The sequence below is a fragment of the Coturnix japonica genome, chromosome 19, assembly GCF_054131305.1.
Source record: "Coturnix japonica strain WE chromosome 19, WE-NBRP24, whole genome shotgun sequence".
NCBI lineage: Eukaryota > Metazoa > Chordata > Aves > Galliformes > Phasianidae > Coturnix > Coturnix japonica.
In genome coordinates, this window is record NC_140681.1 from 8,580,912 (window position 1) to 8,598,809 (window position 17,898).

General features: G+C 41.3%; 1 protein-coding gene across 2 annotated transcripts in view; it reads left to right on the plus strand.

Annotated features, from left to right (window-relative positions):
* Positions 1-17,898, plus strand: part of CDH4 (cadherin 4) — a 400,908-nt gene that overhangs the window by 250,612 nt on the left and 132,398 nt on the right. Inside the window, exon 4 of one of the 2 annotated variants that reach the window (XM_015881672.2) lies at positions 7,943-8,119. In XM_015881672.2, coding sequence (XP_015737158.2) covers positions 7,943-8,119 — 177 coding nt within the window. The remainder of the gene's footprint in view (positions 1-7,942; positions 8,120-17,898) is intronic. The other variant, XM_085519661.1, reaches the window with a different exon arrangement.

The window sequence follows — 17,898 nt, forward strand, 5'->3', positions numbered from 1 at the left end:
AATGGAAAAGGAAGACCATCACATAAGCTTGATGGAGGCTGTGTCTGTGAAGCCCTTGTCTGCACCACCAACCTCATCAGGTTTTCTGATCAAAGAGATTAAACAGTATTTGTCATGCTGAATAGGAGTATTCTGTGACAGCTTGGTGGGTTCTGCCATAAGCTGGTGAATGAATGTCTTGTTTCCCTAGGGTCCAGACTTACCATTTCATTAGTTGCCCAGTAAAGACCCTGAAGGAAAGAGATATTTTCCTGCCTGACTTACAAGTGTGAGTGTTGTGTTCTGTGTGCCTAAAAATGTCCTGGTTTCACCTGATGCCCTTCCTTTTCTTTTTTCATCCTTTGTAGCCCTACAGTGCTGAAGTACGGTTTGATTCCTCAGATACTTCAATCACACTTTATTACTTATGTTGGATAAAATTTTCCAGAACCTGCAAATCCGGCCATGAACCTCACAGCCCTCAATTTGCATGCACACATCATCCTTCAGAAATGAAGGAGCAGTGCACATATGAGCAGGTGCTCAGCTCTGATACGAACTCCTTGGGCGGGCACAGCATCTGCCATACCCAATGCCTGGGTGTGCATTTTACATGGCTCTTTTCCTCTGGGGGCCATAACTCTGTTAGGTTTTAGTCAAACTTTTCCTTCCCTGTCAGTTGATGTATTCTGGAAGCTCATGCACTTGCCAAATCTGACAATTTTTCTTACTAATTGACTCTAATGTGAACTGCTCTATGCAGCCCCACTGCTAACTGATTAAACAAAAAAAAAAAAAAGTAATGAATTCTTGCTTAACTAGCTGATTTAATTAAAATGTTTTATACTGTAATTGTATGGTTTCTATAAATGGAGAGGTAATTTTGTTTAATGAGTTCCTAACCAAACATAACATTCCTGACTGTATGCAACCAGATTTGAGAAAGGTCACAAATGCTGAGATTCCACTGTTTGCTTTTGTAAGTCATGATGATCAAACAGCTTGATCTGGCACTTGAAATATCCTATCAGGATTGGTTCCCTCTATCTCTGTTTATACCGGAAATTATTAGTATAGTTTTAGGAGCAGAGGGGGTTCTCCTCTGTATCAGAACACTGTTCATTATCTTTAAAGTGGAAGTCTACTGCCAAAATCACGTCTCATTGTCAATTAGTGGCTTCTCTGCGAACACATTAATTTAATGCCCCTGCTGAAGTATTGCACGCGTTGGAGCATCTTGCTGCTAAAACACTAGTTTTCTGAACACTTTGACACAAATCAGTCATGAACAGCAATTTATGCCTTGATGGCAGTGGGACTTGATATGAAGCTCTCTGTGATTACATTTACCACAGTGTTTACAACTATTAGTAAATAGAGCTAATCGAGACAGTCATAACAGAATTTCAGGAGGCGGAATGAGAAGAAAACTAGATTATGGACCCCTACCTGCATAGTTCTGGAGGAATACCTTAACAGAGACAAACTGCAATGAAAGAAAGGCTAAAATAAGATGTCTCCTCTTCTTAAAACTGTATTTTCCTGCCCTCAACTTTGGCACATTCAGCAATGACCTAAATACAAAAGAATCAATTACCCTAAAATAAATAAATTTGCCTTTTGTTCTGCAGCCCTTTCATTATACTGCGTGAAAGCGCAAAATGAAGTATCTCTTTTCTGCTAGATGATCAAAAACTGGGAAAATGGTGTATTTTGGGGGAGAAAAAAAGGACTCATTCGTCCTCCACTGCCATCCCTAATGTCAGCAAAATGTTGTCTCTTTAGAACAGAATTCATGCAAATGTTTATTTAGCAGTGCTCTTGTGTTCCCTTTGTTAAAGAACTGAGCTGTATTTTCATTGTCTTATTTTCTGTTTGGTAAATACCGTTCTCTCCTGTCCTTTTCCCAGCTACCATGGAAACAAGTAAAAATGCTTCAGATTATACATTTTAAATTGATTTTTTGTGGTAGAAAATAGGAGAAGTTTTCAAAATATGTATTGATAAGGGAGATGAAGGTGGATACGTTTGAACAATGGGCTAAAGATGTCTTTATATCCACTTGGATTGATAAAAGTGAATTAAAACCAAGTTGCCTTGGTTAAAGACTAGAAATGATGCTTGAAACAAAGCAAACCAAGTATTATTTCTTTCCTGAAAAATGCTTAGTGCAATGTGCTAAACTTTCTCTAATAAGTAATATTGGTGTATAAAAAAAACAAGTTAAATCATAAGTAACATAGATGTTTGGGAAAGAATGGCTATATAACCTCACCTTCTATTGCAGTTAGCTTTTATTTCAGATGCAAGAATAATATATGTTAGTTCTGAATCTGGAGCATTCATCCATTTTGCAGGTTGAGCCCTATAAAATTAATAATCTCTAACAAACATACCCAAAAACACACTGTTATTTATATGCAGAGAATGGTGGCTTATTTACCCAAACATTAGAGTGATCCAAAATGTTCAGCTAAGCAGGAACACAAAATATGATATTATATTATGTAAATGGGTTTGTGATACGCTCTGCTGGATAATAACTTCCAGATGTCTCTGTAGCCAGAGGCTGACGGATATCAGAGGCAGGTTGGCTGGGAGGGGAGACGTGCCAGCTGGCGGGACTGGCTACTGCTAAGTGTAGCGGAAGGTGAAAGCTGGTACTTCTTCACACTCACTGGTTTTATTTGTGGGCTAGTGGAAATTCAGTGTCTTGCAGCCTTCTTTCCACCGCAGGGGGTAGTAGGGTTTGGGCTCTGTAGGGAACCCACATGTCCTCCTTCAGTGAATTCTTTGTGTGTCTTATGTGAGGAGGGGTTGATCTTGAGTCTCCTCAAAATCATATGTCTTAAGCTGACTGAAGGGGTAGAGGCTTATCACCAGCCAGCAGCTAGATGGCTGTTCTGTCTTACTATTTATTGCCACTGCTGAATGCAGACTGTGAGTCTCCATGAGCTCTCAGTGCTGTGACACAATTGGAGTCAGCTGGGGCACTGTACAGCCTCAGCTGTTCTGAGAAAACTTTGCTAAATCTATTCAGCTTTCAAGTCCAGCAGCCCCTAGAGGTTTAGATACACATCCTCTTCTAAATGCAGCCAATTGTATTTACCATCGTTAAATACAACACTACACTGAGAAGGGATTGGAGTTACTCCTGTAAGATGCCATTGAAATCACTGGCATAGACTTCAGGGAAGCACTACGCCTTCTGTGGAGCAGCCTTTGAGAGGAAAGATCTTTGCACAGCCCTTGCAGATAAGACTGCACTGCCTGCAACCTCACTTTATTTTTTCTGAGAGCTTGACCTGCCATTTCAGTAAAAGGTTTTTGAGTTTACCTCTGTATGTCTTGAGTTGGTTTTAGCTGATAGCCTTCCTACAAAATTGGTGAATGGCAAAGATAGTACTGCCCACCTGCCCTGCGGTTAGTCCTTAGCACATTAATGGCTTCTTGATCAAACACAAGGAATATGGGCTCTGAGGGGCTCCTTCCCTGTCCAACAACTGCACATAATTAATATTGTAAATACTTTTAATAGAATGAAGCATTTCATTAGCAGAAAAATGCAGTGGCTTTATCAAGATTTGCCTGCATCTCTGCTGTGTATTTGTGTATGTGGACAAGAAGCCCATCAGAAGCCAAGCAAAGAGATGATCTCAGGTTTGCAGAATACAGGCTTTGAGTAAAACGGCTAGCAGTGCATGTTTTGTATTGCTTCGTTAGCAAGCTTTAAAATATTGTGCCTTACCATGAATACTAAGGCATTAAATCATACTGAATCCAAATCCATAAGAAGTTTATATCTCAGCATGGTCTGTTATTTTTCTTCATCCCACGCTTTGTAATCACTTTTTCTCCCAGAATTTGAAGATATTCAAATGGCTGAGCTGTATTCCTCTAGCCTGAACTAACACAGACATAATTACTAAATTATCTATTTTATACTATAGAATCATGTCTTTGTATTGCCAAAAACCATCCTCGCAGCTTCCATGTTTGGTGTTTGATCATGTTGTAACAAACTCTAGATGTCACCATGTCATTTTCAGAACAGAAAGTAGATGCAATTTTCCATTTGGCACCTGTTTCTTCTGCTGCTGTAGAATGGGCTGTGGTGCTGCAGCTCTGTGTAGCTCTGATAACGAGATATCTCTAAGGTGATGTAAAACAAAATCTGTTGTTCTAAACATATTAGGTAGGCCTAACTGTGTTGGTTTCTCGACAGCACTTGAAAATATTTGGGCTAGGGCCCAGCAGTTGTGGTCAGCAGCATAGTCTTCCTGGCCTGTGTCTGAGGAGACAGCGCAACTCTTCAGCTGATCAGAGCATATAACTTTTGTATTGAAGATCTGCTTTCCTGTCTTCTGTGTTTTTTTTTCCTACCTAAAACCAAAGGTAAATGCTGGACAGCAGACAAATCATGCAGTGCTGTTTGGATGGATGATTTCCTGACATGCGAGGACACTACTTCTAATCTCAAGTCTAGTGAATTTGATGTCGAGATAGCATGGGCTACAGCTCACCTGGAAAATCAGGAGCTGCAGATGTTGCCTTCCCTGTGCTCATGCGTGGACCTGAGGTGTGGGAGGTACTGCACAGCAGGTTATGCTGGAGGCATTTTGTGAATACTGTCAGTGATTGCTGGTGCAGAGAAGATGGTTTCATGCTTAGAAAAATCCACTTGTGCAAGCACATCCTCTAAATACTGTGTCAGTGCACAGCTTCAGCTCCTTTTCCTGCTCTGAGGGTGGACTGCACTGAGCTGCAGCAGGACCTGCAGCCAGAGACAAACAGAACATTGCTTCGGTGTCACTGCTGCCCTGCTGCTGAGCACAGCACAGGGGGAGCAGATCCCAGCACAGAGCACGTCCCTTCTGAGTGCAGAGCATGTTGAAGGATCTCATATTTCAGAAAACCCAGTAATTAGGGCACAGGGTGGAGAGCTGGAAATTGATGGACTTCTATTTTGCTGGAATGCCTGTTGTCATTTCTCCACGTGTAACAGAGTGAAAGCAACTCACAAAGGCAGAGGGAGGAAGCTACCATAAAGCTGTAGCACTAGAGGTGCTCGATTGATTGTGATAAGGGCTGTGGACAGATTGTGTTCTGATGACACTAGAAAAGGTAGAGGAACATTTTATCTTTTGAAGATCTCTGCCTGAGAATCTGGAAAGCATATGGCCAGTGAGGCCATGAGAGAGGCAGCAGTTGTTATTTCAGTGAAAACTGTTATTCAGCAGAAACAGAATTTGAAGCTGTTCTTTATAATTAATTTAACTCAGTGTCACATTCTGCTTTTGAGTTGAACTTTAGGTACTCGCCAACTGAGAAGTACAGGGGAGTTCTGTGGGGCACGTGGTTAGTTGTTGCTGTTATTCCAGAGATGCTCTTGGATGTTTTAGTCGGAGATCTAAATAGTTCTGGCATTTGTACTCACCAGACTTTGTTACTACATTTGTCTCACAGCTTTTAAACAGCAGAAAACATGTACAACGTATTTAAACAACACCAGAGAAATTAAGGTCATGAGAATGCATCGTCAACAAATGAAGATAAAAAAGAGCTGTTGTTGTTTTTTTCTCTTTAAACAAAAACTGTTGTTGCAAGGCGCTTTTGAAATTCTACATACCAAATTCAGAGTCATGTTGATGATTTATTCTAATGTAGGAAAACATCATCAAGAGTGACAAGCAAGCTAGTCACTGTCTAGTCACCTGCCAGCAAATATTTCATAAAGACTAAAAAGGCTGGTACTGCTTTGCTGAGCTGACACTAATTATTTCAGTATACATGGAGCTTTGGGATTCATGTTAATTCTCAAGTCTGTCTTTAGTTCAGACTCATTCCACTGTGTAAACTCAGCAGTGCACAAATTATTTGACCATCCTTTCATAATCTGTCCCCATGCTCACTTGCCAATTATATAAACTGATCCAAATACCTGCTCTCCAAGGAACCCCATTTGGAAATCACAAGTCAATTTAAAAGAAGGAGGATATCCACTTTTCTATAGCTCGTTTATGGTAGTCCTGTTTCATGCTGATGTTCATTTCTGGGTGTCTTCTTGAGATAATATGATTTACACCAGTATTCCAAAAAGATACCTTTCTGGTGATAAAGCCCTTTTTAGATGAAATCTATTGGATGTAGCATACGGCATCCCATAGGAAGGAAGAGTTCAACAGTCTCTACCACATCCTGAATAGCCTGAAGAAGTCTCCCACCGCCGTAGTGCAATGCTCTTTCTTTGTTCATTACACACTTAAGTGTGTATTTGTAGAACTGCATCTAAATACTGAGTATATTTAATATATTTATTATAATATTGAGTAGCATAGTCATCTTGTAGCAGCTTAGTGAAGGTGTAAAGAACAGTGCTGGAGCAAACGCAAAACACCAGTCACCTTGGTGGTATGAATTAGCATGACAGAGAGTCTGAGAAACATGGCTACTGAATGTGACTGAAAAGGACTGCATTTGTCTGCTCTCTAAAAACTCAGCTCTGTTCAAAGTGGCTCATTTTTAAAGTATGCAGTAAAGATAGCTGCATTTGTGCACAAATGCCTCTAATAGCTGCAGCCAGCAGCTGTTTGTGCTCCACAGGTACCAGCAATCAGGGCCACAGCCCAGCTGTGAGAATGGCCTCCTCACTGCCATGTCCAGCTCTTGGCATCCAGAAAGGCCACACAGCTTCGCAGCCACTACTGAGCTGCAGATATTGTTAGTTTTCAGGTGGCTGCCTGCTTCATTGCACTTGCAGGCCGAGAACTACTGAAATGTGCTACTAGATGGACTTACATCAAGCTACAAATTTCAAAGCAGGGGTTCTTGCTGAAGTCAGTGCCTACAAATAACGGCTTGCAAATATGTGTGGGCTGTTTTGGTTTGTATGTTTGGAGTAAAATTAAAACTTAGCATAGATTAAAATTGCAAGGACTTCAACAACAGAACTTTACTGTTTTTTTCTTAGTGCTCTATTTTGTTCTTGGGTTTGGGATGCAAAGATATGTAGGAGGGTGTCTGCTTCTTTAAGACTGTACAGTCAAGAACCTTTCCAAGGCATAGGGGATAAGGAGAGAAGGAAACAAGGATGGAAGCCAACTTGGGCCAGTCACACTAATTTATGGGCATGTGAGAAAGTGGGAATGTTTATTCCAGCAGGGTTATGGGGTGAAGGCCTTCTAAGCTGGGAGACAATGACAAGAAACAAACCTCCCTCCGGTCAGGGTGACCAGCACCAAAGTTGACCATAGGCAGAGTCAGTTGTTCGAAAACAAATAATAGAGGATGTCTCACAGGGACCTCAAATCATGAGAACTGTTTGACTGAGATACTTTCCAGGCTATGTGGAGAGATACGTATTGGAGATTTGTATTCAAAATTCAGCTCTTATGAAAAGGTCACTCCTTGTGCAGTAGTAAGTTGAACTCGTTCACCTTTGCAGCTGAGCAGCTGCTCTCCCTCTGGTCCTGATGTGTTTGGTTTGGCCAGATGCACCTGCAGAACCACAGGCCACAGGTTGCTGTAGCCCTTCTGACACCAAGGAGCAGGGTAACTTCATGCTATAAACCTGAACTCATGATACAGAAAAGGAATTATTTTTCTTTTTTTCTTTTTTTTTTTTTCCTGTGTTCTGGTAGGTTGCATTTATTAGAAATTTACAGGAACTTCTTTACCCCAATGTGCCGCTAGAGCTCCCTGCAGCTGGTGTAATGAAGACGATATATTCTGGGAGGCATCTTGATTTGAGACTGACAGCTCCATATATCTGTGAAAATGAAGTGGCAGCTGAGTTGACAGTAAAGCATATTGTGTCTTTGTGATGCAGGAATATATCATGTTAATAACAATAATTTTCACAGTTCCATGTGACCATTTGCAAGCAGGGAAGCACTGCTGTTGGGAGAGGTCCTAAGAAATGAGGCAGAAGCTAACTGGGTTTGCTTTTTTGCTTCCAAAACAGCAGAAGGGAAGGAAGAGTGGACCCGTGGACATTGTGCAGCAGCAAAGTGACACCCTGCTCCCCTGGCGCCAACACCAGAGTGTGAAAGGCCTCCGGAGGCAGAAGCGAGACTGGGTCATCCCCCCTATCAACGTGCCAGAAAATTCAAGGGGTCCCTTTCCTCAGCAACTGGTTCGGGTAAGTTGAAATAAGTTGAGAAAGCAATCGCGGTAATCTTGCAGTGGGTCAAGGGAAGTCATAGGTGCAGGCCAAGTTCATGGCAGAGGAAAGCTGGCTTGATGTGCAAGTTCTCTGCTCTTTCTTGGGCAGGAGAAGTTTCCTTTTACATGCTGCTGAAGCGTTGGTTTTCTGAAGCAAATTTTCCCTCCCCTGACTGAACAGCAGCCTAATCACCTCCTTCCAGCCAGTCCCCCGGGAGACGCCGGCGTTGCAGCCAAGATGGCACTTTGCCCACGCTGTCATCCTGCAAACGGCTGCAGGTGTAAAGCTGGGATTGGTGACACCCAGTGCCGCAGGGTGCCACGTCCTTCCCCTCCCACCCTGAGCCCAGCACAGATGCATGGCAGGGCTGGTAGAAGCTGGCTGTGTGCCGCCGCAGATGGATCCCTCATCCTCTGCATGCTGCTGGCTTCTTTCTTTACAAAGACGATCACCAAGATCAGGTTTGCTTGTGTGGCTTTCTGTGATGGTTATTGGATGACAGGGAAAGAAAAAGAAAGAGAAAGGGGCTTTGACAGGTGTATTTGAATGTACGTTATTGCTGTTGATACGTGTTCACCACATACAGTTACACGCTGATATTCCTCTAGTTGCAGTTTTGGGAGTGGTAGAAAGATTGGGTGTAAAAAAAAATTCCTGGCAGTTTTTCAGCTCTTCCCTTGGAAGAAAATTGTGACAAATGTAAAATTTCAGACCTCATTTTGAGGAACAGTGGTATGCAATTGGCACCTCTTCTCGGGAAGTTCACCTCATCATCTTGAAACAGTGCCTGGATTCAAATGAGTTGTTGTCGTTATCTGCTTCCCATGGATTAGCTCATAGTTTCCTGCACAGCCAATGTCTGGGAGGGCACAATGAGCTGGCTGAGTCCTTCAGAAGTTTGGGCGAACTTTGCAAGGACCCCTGTAGCTCCATGTGCTCCATTCACTGAGTAATGGATATACTTGAGTTCTTGGTGACATTTCCTTGTGTGATTAGGGAAGTATGACAAGGAATGAAAAAGCGTTAGGTGGCAAATCGTTCTGTGTCCTATAGAAAGGAATCTGCCAGTGAATCTCTATGTTCAGCCGTGCTGGGTAGGGAGTGACCCATTGAAGTTTTGTCCTAATATGTTGAAGAAATGTCTGAAGAGAATTACTGAATGTGTCAAAAATACCTTTAATAAGGTATTAATTATTCAGATTAATTCCTGCATTCCTATGGAAAATAAGAAGGCTACTTGGAATATGAACTTAAACCCCACCACACTCCCTACTGATTTCTTTGGGGCTTTGCCTAGACAGCCAGAGGACAACTTGGTACCCTGTACCATGGCAAATGTATTGATTTATAAGGACTGAAATCTCTGTGGCACTGGGGATGAAACAGTAGACCTCAGGAATGCAATACTCCAGTATCAGCGAGAGTGACAAATGTTAGATTTTATATAGGTATGAGAGCATTGGTATTCATCACTTAAACTACCAGTAACCTTGGAAAGATAACCTAGCTGTTGGAAATGCAGGGCTCCCAGATTGTCACAGAAATACATTCCAATGTCGTTTTTAAATATAGATGCTAGTGAATACACTGAAAAATAAATTAAAAAATGGGGTAGGAAAGAGAAATGATTTACATAGTGCTGCTTCCCTTTGCTTCTGACATGCAGAAAGTATTGTAATGACAGGGCAGATCATAGCTTTGTACAAATGGTGCAACTTGATTAAGCGTGAGAACCCCTGATGTTTCAGGCTTGGTTCAAGTTTCTGCTCATCTGTAGCAACTGGCCCATTTGCTGGCCCCTGAACATGAAGGTTGGGTGATTCCTAGCAGGAGTTACAGCTTTCCCTGCTAAGCTTTACTCCTTAATTATCCAGAATAGGACAAATCGACATTTCAAAGACCAGCACTATCTGGTTATTTCCATCCACATAATCTTCAGATTGCCCTGGAGCATTGTGCTGTCTCCTAGATCTAGGTAACAGTTTTGATCTGATTTCCCATGCTTTTGCTCACTGGGCACTGAATATTTTTTTGTCCATCTGCTCACAAACTGCAGCTCAAAATGCTCAAGTGAAGTTACAGCACAGATTTGTATGGAAAGAAGTCTGCCACAGTTTTCTCTGCTACTTTATGTGATGTGTTCAAACCTAATGCTAGTTCCTGGCCACTGGGCTTTGTGTGGTCTGGAGGGCCCTGCTTGAATTTACACTCGATAGGAATAACTAATGGAAACCCATCTTTCCGTTATCATACCTGTGGTTGTGGTTACGTGGAAGGGAAAGAGGATGGCATGAAAAGTAAACAAAAAAAGCCCTGCCAGAAGTACATTTTCATTGTACAACTCGGTGGTTGCATTTTTATAGGTCACACTAATTTGAAATGCATAGGCAAATCTTTCGGGTTCCCTCCTACTCCTGCTTCCTATTGTGAAGGGAAAAATTCCATTTTGTGGAAGTTGATTAGTTACTTGTCAGTATTTTTAGCAAGGCTGTGCCTGAATGAAGTTTAAATCATAGCAAAGGTGAATGCAGCTTGATGGGAGCTCCGCACCTTGGAGTGCAGCTCTGTCTGGTTCAGCTGGGATCAGACGTAATTCTGTGCTCATTAAAGCATTTCATTCTGATAAGATACATTAAATGAAAATCTTTTTAAATGGGGGAAAAAAAGGAAAGTCAAAACATTATCTCTGCCAAAAAATCCTCTGTTAATTACAGGGTATTTTTCTTTTCTTTCAAAGGAACATCCATGTCTACTCATATGCATCAACCACACTAACTAGGAAATGAGTGTAAGAAAAATAGTAGACATGAAAAAAGGAATTTCTGAGTTTCAGATGCTGAAGAATTTCTAGTTTTAGATCCAAATAACGAATTGATTAATCAGAGTATAAACAATTACGTACGTATGTAAGGATAAAACCATGTTTTAGAGATGGTATCAGTGCTTTGCAAATTTTGATTTTGTTTCAAGCTGAAAAAAAAAAAAGTGATCGAATTTTATTGATACACACATATTTATTTTGCAACCATTTTTGAAAATCATGGGCTTAATTTCCTTGTGCCTGGCTCTCACCTTTGTATTAGGAATAACATTTTACATGCTGTGAAATATTTTACTGTAGTGAGGATAATTTCATTACTAATTGTCAGGTACTCTCATTATTATAACCATGAGGTCCATAAGAATGCCTATTAAAAATACAAAAACAATATGAAATCCACCTCCTTCCCTGAGAAAATGACTCATACAGCACACTGATCAACTGAGATAAAATACTTAATAGTCGCTTCTTTGCTGAGTACCCTTTATTTTCTCACTGACTCGTGTTCCTTTTAGCCACATGTGTAGCTAATTCTTAATTGTCTATTATCTAATTATCTATTAGCTAATCCTGTTTTTCATTCTCTTTTCTTTAATCTCGAGAAGTATCTCAGTTTGGGGTCCACATACAAGTCTGCAGCTTCTTCTGATTGAAATATGGAGGTAGTTTTAGAGGCTGAAGTCTTTGCTTATCAGACAGGATTGTATGAAAGCCATTCATTTACAGGACAGAGAGTGCTGTGGAGGAACAGCCTTTGGTCATGGCAAGCTTAGATGATGGACTTCTCCATCAACTACTGCAATAGCATTCACCTTATGAGTGCTCCAGACTTCCATCTTTACCTCTTGGGAGCTGCCTGTCTCCAGCTTGATTTGCACTGGCCCTAATTTTCCCAGCTTGCATACATTAAACAATTAAAAAATTAAATTTTCCCCCTGAGATCTCATACTATAAACAATTTGTTCTTTCTCATTACATCAGCATGAAAATCCATTGCAGAAGACTGAGACAGGATCTTGGTGCTCTTAGGAACTGCCTTGATTGCATGCTACAAGCACAGCATGCTCGCTCCTATCCAGAGCTGGTAATCTCAGACACAAGAATACTAGAAACAATCTAATGTGTGTAACAGGGAACAAGAAGGAAGGATGTGTCTTATGTAAATTTAATCAGAAAGTCCTGAAGTGCTTTGGAAAGTCAGAATGTAATATACCTGAGGACTCTTGTTTCTTGACAGCAATGCCATTGATTGGTTGGGTTCCATACAGCACAGTGCATGTTAATGCAGCAGAGAGTTCTTTCAGAAGTGCCAGAAAACCCCAAAATGGACTCATGAATGGATTTAGCACATGTTAAACTATATGGCAAAATTGGATATTCCATATGAAAAGAATTCATAGCACAGCCAGGAGCTGGACAGCATGTTTGGGGGCCATAGCTTGTCCGGGCATTGGGAATATATGGAATGAGACAGTTCTCCAGAAGTCTCAAATCCTGGTGCTAGAGGTGCACACAAGGAGTACTCTGAGCTGAGGAATCCCAGCTGGCACAGCCTGTCATACCTGAATATTGCTGTTTCTTTTGCTCATCGCAGATATTTCAGCATGCACCTTTGCACTGTTTTAAATAGTTTTATTGTAGGAAATCCCTCATGCCTCCTCTATCAACCACGTTGCTTACTGCTGTGAAATTGGCAGTTCAGAATCCATTAACTCCCAGCTGCAAGACAGATGGCATCTGTCTGTGGTGAGAGAAGGTTTGTTGAGAAAAGGCCTCGCAAATGCTTCCCAAAGGAGATCAAACCTCACTTTTCCTGAGAGATGCATGGACAGTTTTGATTACAAATAGGCCTAGATCTTCCTTCTTCGTGGGAACAGGTGTTTCTTTTGCCTCTCTAACCACAAACAAAGAGAAAAACTCACCATGGTTCTGGCACTCTGTACATCTTGTCTTTGGTATCCCTGCAAGTGTCACCAGCTGGAATTTGGAAATTAGATGCTTTTGTCTGCATTGTAGTAGCAATGAGAAGCAGCAAACCAAGGGTGGAGATGTGGGGCATCACGCAAATGGTGCTGCTCAGCGGAGCCGCCGTCTTTCTTTGAAAGGTGGTTGCAGGATGGTAGATTGCATGGCACAAACCAGCCTGAAAGCAAACAAATATTAGCAGGAAAATGTTTCATGAAGCATAAGCAGGTGTTGCTGTAGTCTCAGCTCTGGTATGGATCTGTTCTCTGTGTGCATCACCAGGACAGGATCAGTGCACTTCAGATGAAGGGAGAAGGAGAAATGCTCTCTCAACTCTTCCTTTGAAATTTCCTATAAGTAGGCATCTTAGAGCAGGTTCTAAATACAAACCAGGCTGTATATTTTCTTCAGACTACATTCCTTTGTTTGCATTCTCCCTGGTGTGTAAAGGCTGGATGTCATTCTTAACTCTCCCATCATTTCACAGAAATATCAAGCCAGATCCTGATGTAAATTCATGCATCTCTGCCAGAGCTGGTGGGGCTACACCAGAGTGTTCTATTTGGGAATCTAGGCCGGATAAAGCAGATGCCCGGTGCTTTATGGGCTTTACATGCACACACACACACACATACAGCATTGTGGACTGAAAAGTGCAGCTACAGCATAAATGCTCCATTTGAAAATCTCTTACAACAGCATTCAAGCCTATACTGTAATTATACATATTGTATTTCCTTGTATTCAGACCCATGGGGAATTTATATTGTCCTTGCTAAAGCCAGAGGGACTGAAGGAAAGCAGTCATTTAATGATTCAGCTGTCTTGGGCTCTATGATTTAATCAATCATATGAAAGAAATTTTTAGATTCTTTGTGTTTAGAGTTCTCTTGTCTGAGCAGAAAATGTTCCCTTTTTGAATTGCTTTAATAGCTGTATTTATGCAGCTGAAAGTTCCTTAAGAAATGAAAGTAAAATCAAATTGCTGAGAATGCCTAGATAATTTATCGGAGAATATTCAATTAGAATATATTAATATTTTAGATTTCCATCATTAATTTAATATTCAGAGATTTAATTTAGTCGTTGAATTGCTGTAGTGCCATGCGTGGGTAGATTGTTAGGCTGAGTGCTTAAAACACCTGCCACAAATGGGTGAATCTAACTTTGATTCCCAAGAGCACAAATGCCTTTCTACTGACATAAGTCTTGCAGCACAAAACTCAGACCGTAAATCTTGCCTCTACTCTGCATTTTTCCATAATTGCAGAATGGAATAATACAATCTTCTAGCAGGAGTAAATGCAAGAACCTTATTTATTTATGCATTCAAATCCAGGCTGAGGGGGAGTTTGGTGCCTTGTGGTTCTGAATTTGTCGGTGTTTGACTGAAGAATTTCATTTTGCCAGCTCAGCCTTGTTACTTACTCAAGGAGAACTGTCAAAAGTGAGTTGGGGATTTTAAGGTGATTGACACTTTGCAGACAAATATCAAGGAAGTCCCATTGGCCAACTGAGCTAAAAATATTGCTCTGAGATTTTGCCATTTTCCAAAAGTCTTTGGGAATAGTAACATGAATGGGAGAATGCCCCAGTATATCATCAAAAAAAAACAAGAAACCCACTAAATACGCCACGTGTTTTGGGAGTTATTTGGAAATGACCATGAAATACAGTCCCAATGGCATGGAAAAGAAAAACAAAACCAACAGATTTTTAATTTCCACATGACATAAAACCTGACATTCTTCGAAGCCGTTGGCAGCAATGAGACTCCTGTTTGCTCCCATTCAGATCCAGAAGTGTCAGCATAAAATTTCAGAAGTGTCAAAATTCATTGATAAGATTCCAGCTTTAAGCCCTGGGATGGTATTTTTGTTTGATTGTTTATAGTGTGGATTAAAATCAAGTCAGGATCCAGGTACCATCATTGTAGGATTAGTGCTTGCGCTTGGCAATTTGTGTCCTTAAGCTTGGACACGTGTATAGATGATTACCTAATGTTGGTACAGATTCTGTTCTGCTTGGTGCCTACATGTGTTCCTTGAAAGCAAAGGCAACGTTCAGCCACTATATCTGAATGCATAAAAATCTGGGATGTTACAGAGGGTAAACAACAGTTACAGTTTGGGCACAGGCGATTAAACAGAGTGGGTATCTTGGGAACAGACCGCTGGTCTGACCACACCTGTGAAGTGTTAACAGTTAGGCAGTCATTTCAAACCTCCAGGGTGCAGCAGAGAGGGATATCCTAATAGCTATTTATGGCCACAATGCCAAGAGTCACTTATAATAAATAATGAAAATTGTAAATTAGATCCATACAATCTTCACTTAGGTATTTTTCCATATAGGGGCAGATCTTTACCACCCCCCTTTCCTCTTAGCTCCTGCTTTGAGTTCATCTAGGGAACAGAAAACATAGGAAGCACAGGAGGCACAGAAAGATAAACACCCCTTGCCTCGAACTGTCGTCCCAGGCATACTGCAAAATAGTTCATCAATACTCCAAAGAGTATTTAGTTATAATAGCCCACTGCACACACACTGCAGCATGTAGTTACACCCCCATCCTCTACAGAAAGTGAGATAACAGTAATAGCCACTCGGTTTGGCTGTCATCAGTGTAGAGGCAAAGCTAGGAAGGCGTATCCAGAGCCAATGAACACAGCTCAGTAAAGCTATTCAAAGTCTGTAAAGATGGGGTACGCTGTAAAAACAGTGAGTTAATTTTCTAAGAAGAAGGTTTGTTTTTTACCTCATGCCTTTTTAAGAAAAAATAATAATAATGAAGAAAAAGCAAAGATATGAACAAAGAACTTGCAATCTGCCTCTTTTCTGCAGCAGTTTATTACTGAACACTCATCACCCACATTAGTGATTGGTTACTGTGGGACTTGGCTTCCTTGATGAATTGAAATGGAGTCCCAAAGACATAGCAGGGCTGTGTGGGTGTGAGTTTGGATTTGCAGAGTAGGGGTGCAGATATAACCTTGACAGCTAGGCTGTAGCTGAAATTCACTCTATTAAGCTGGAATATGATAGGAAGCAAAAAAGACATGCACACTATTTCTTCCCCTACCATTGCATATGTTCCTGCTAGTCTGCACCTCCAAAGAATTAAATTCAGCACCCTGGAATTTCGGATGGCAGCTTTGAGGATTTTAGAGAATTTACTCTGGAGCTAATTTTAAGCTCTCACTGCTGCAGTTAATTGTTTTATTTATAACTGCTGAGATTGTCAGACAGAAAGGTGTCACCGTCTCAATCCTTTCTCGCCCGTGTCTAATGCAGACTGCTGAGAGGCATCAGCCATGGTTACATGGGGGGGCAGCAAAGAGTGGATGTGCAGCAGCTTACCATAAATTTGTTTAAAGCCTCATCTCTTTGCTATTTTTATTTTCCATAGCTCTTACCATATTTTTAATAATCACCATATTTTAATAAGATTCATATTTGTTGCCAATTTCCTTAATTTAAAGGACATTTTCCTCCTATCCAAACACTCAGACAACTTAAAACAAACAAACAAACCCTTGGATTATATTAAGGCAAACATTTTGCCCAAGGCAGTTTGGGTATCTGCAGATGGTACTGAACATTTTGGCCAATGTTCAGCGGAGATTTTAAGTACGTGCCTAAATTTGAGCTTTCGCATAGTTCCACTGGCTCTTCTGAATCTATTTAGTGACAGAAAGCCAAGGACGTGAGCAGTGCCTCACTGGATTAGGACCAAGCGTTTAGCATCTTGCAGTACCAACCTTTCTGGCCATGTTTATGGTTTTCCTCACAACTCTGTTGTTATTTACATTTCTCTGCAAGTGCACAGATCGTGCTTCCAGCTGTACACACATCCAAGCCTTTGCATATTCCCTTCAAGCATATTGCTTTTTGTCTAACAGACACCGAGCCAGGAGCCCATCCTGAAAAGCCAGCCAGTAGACCTTGATTTCACATTGTTTGTAGTGGTTAAAGAGAGATGAATTTCTCTTAGTCCTGTGAACCTCCAGGAATTTGTGCATCCTCTGAAAGCATGTGTGCTGCAAATATATACATGTGGAAGTGGTGGGGTCACTGTCCCTGAAGTGTTTCAGGAACCTTGGAGATGTGGCACTGAGGGATATGGCCAGTGGGCATGGTGGGGTGCACTGGACTTGGGGATCTTTTTCTGTGTTTGTTGCATAGGTGTTGGACTAGATGACCTTTAAAGGCCGCTTCCAACTCTAGGGATTCCATGAACTCAGTGGTCTTTTCCAGCCTTAATGATTCTATGATTCTGTATAGCAAGAAATAAAGTCATATGGAGTGTTCAATTGCATCACAGCAAACCAAACATGTAGGGCTGTCCTATGCGAAACTTCTCCCAAGCAATTCTACTTTGGGCGTCAGGTTTTGGAAATCAGGACTAAGCTTCTATGACTTGAGTTATAAGCTCCCAAAACTGAAAGTTTATGCTGGAAATATTAAGAGAGCTTTAAATGCCATAGTGCTGGCAGGCATTACAGTGATGGTTCACCTTCCGGACTCCTTTCTTCGCTGGCAATCTCTGTTGATTTTAATCAAACTACTAAATGTCCTGAGGAGGAGTTTGCACCTGTCCTTGGTTTTACAGCCCTTTTAGGCTGTTTTGCAGTTGACTTGTTTGATTTGTGCTTCAAGGCTTCGTGAGCTGTAACATTTACTTAAGCAAAGTAGCTGATTTTATTGTCATAAAGAAGTGCAGTGGTTTAAGGAAGAAGAAGTGCTGGGCAAGGTTGTTGTTTCTGTCTGAGAACGGAGAGACACATGTCACATTGTGGGAAGGTTGGTGGCAGGACCAGTGCTTTCCCCTTACAGTAACTGGTTGCAATCAGGGGAATTGATACAGCTGCCGCTTGCTGCTGTGGCCTCTTGGAGGAATCTGCTGGACTCAGAGCTGCTGCTGGAATTGTAGCAGCTAAAAGGCAGTGTTCCTGAAAGCACTGTAAGG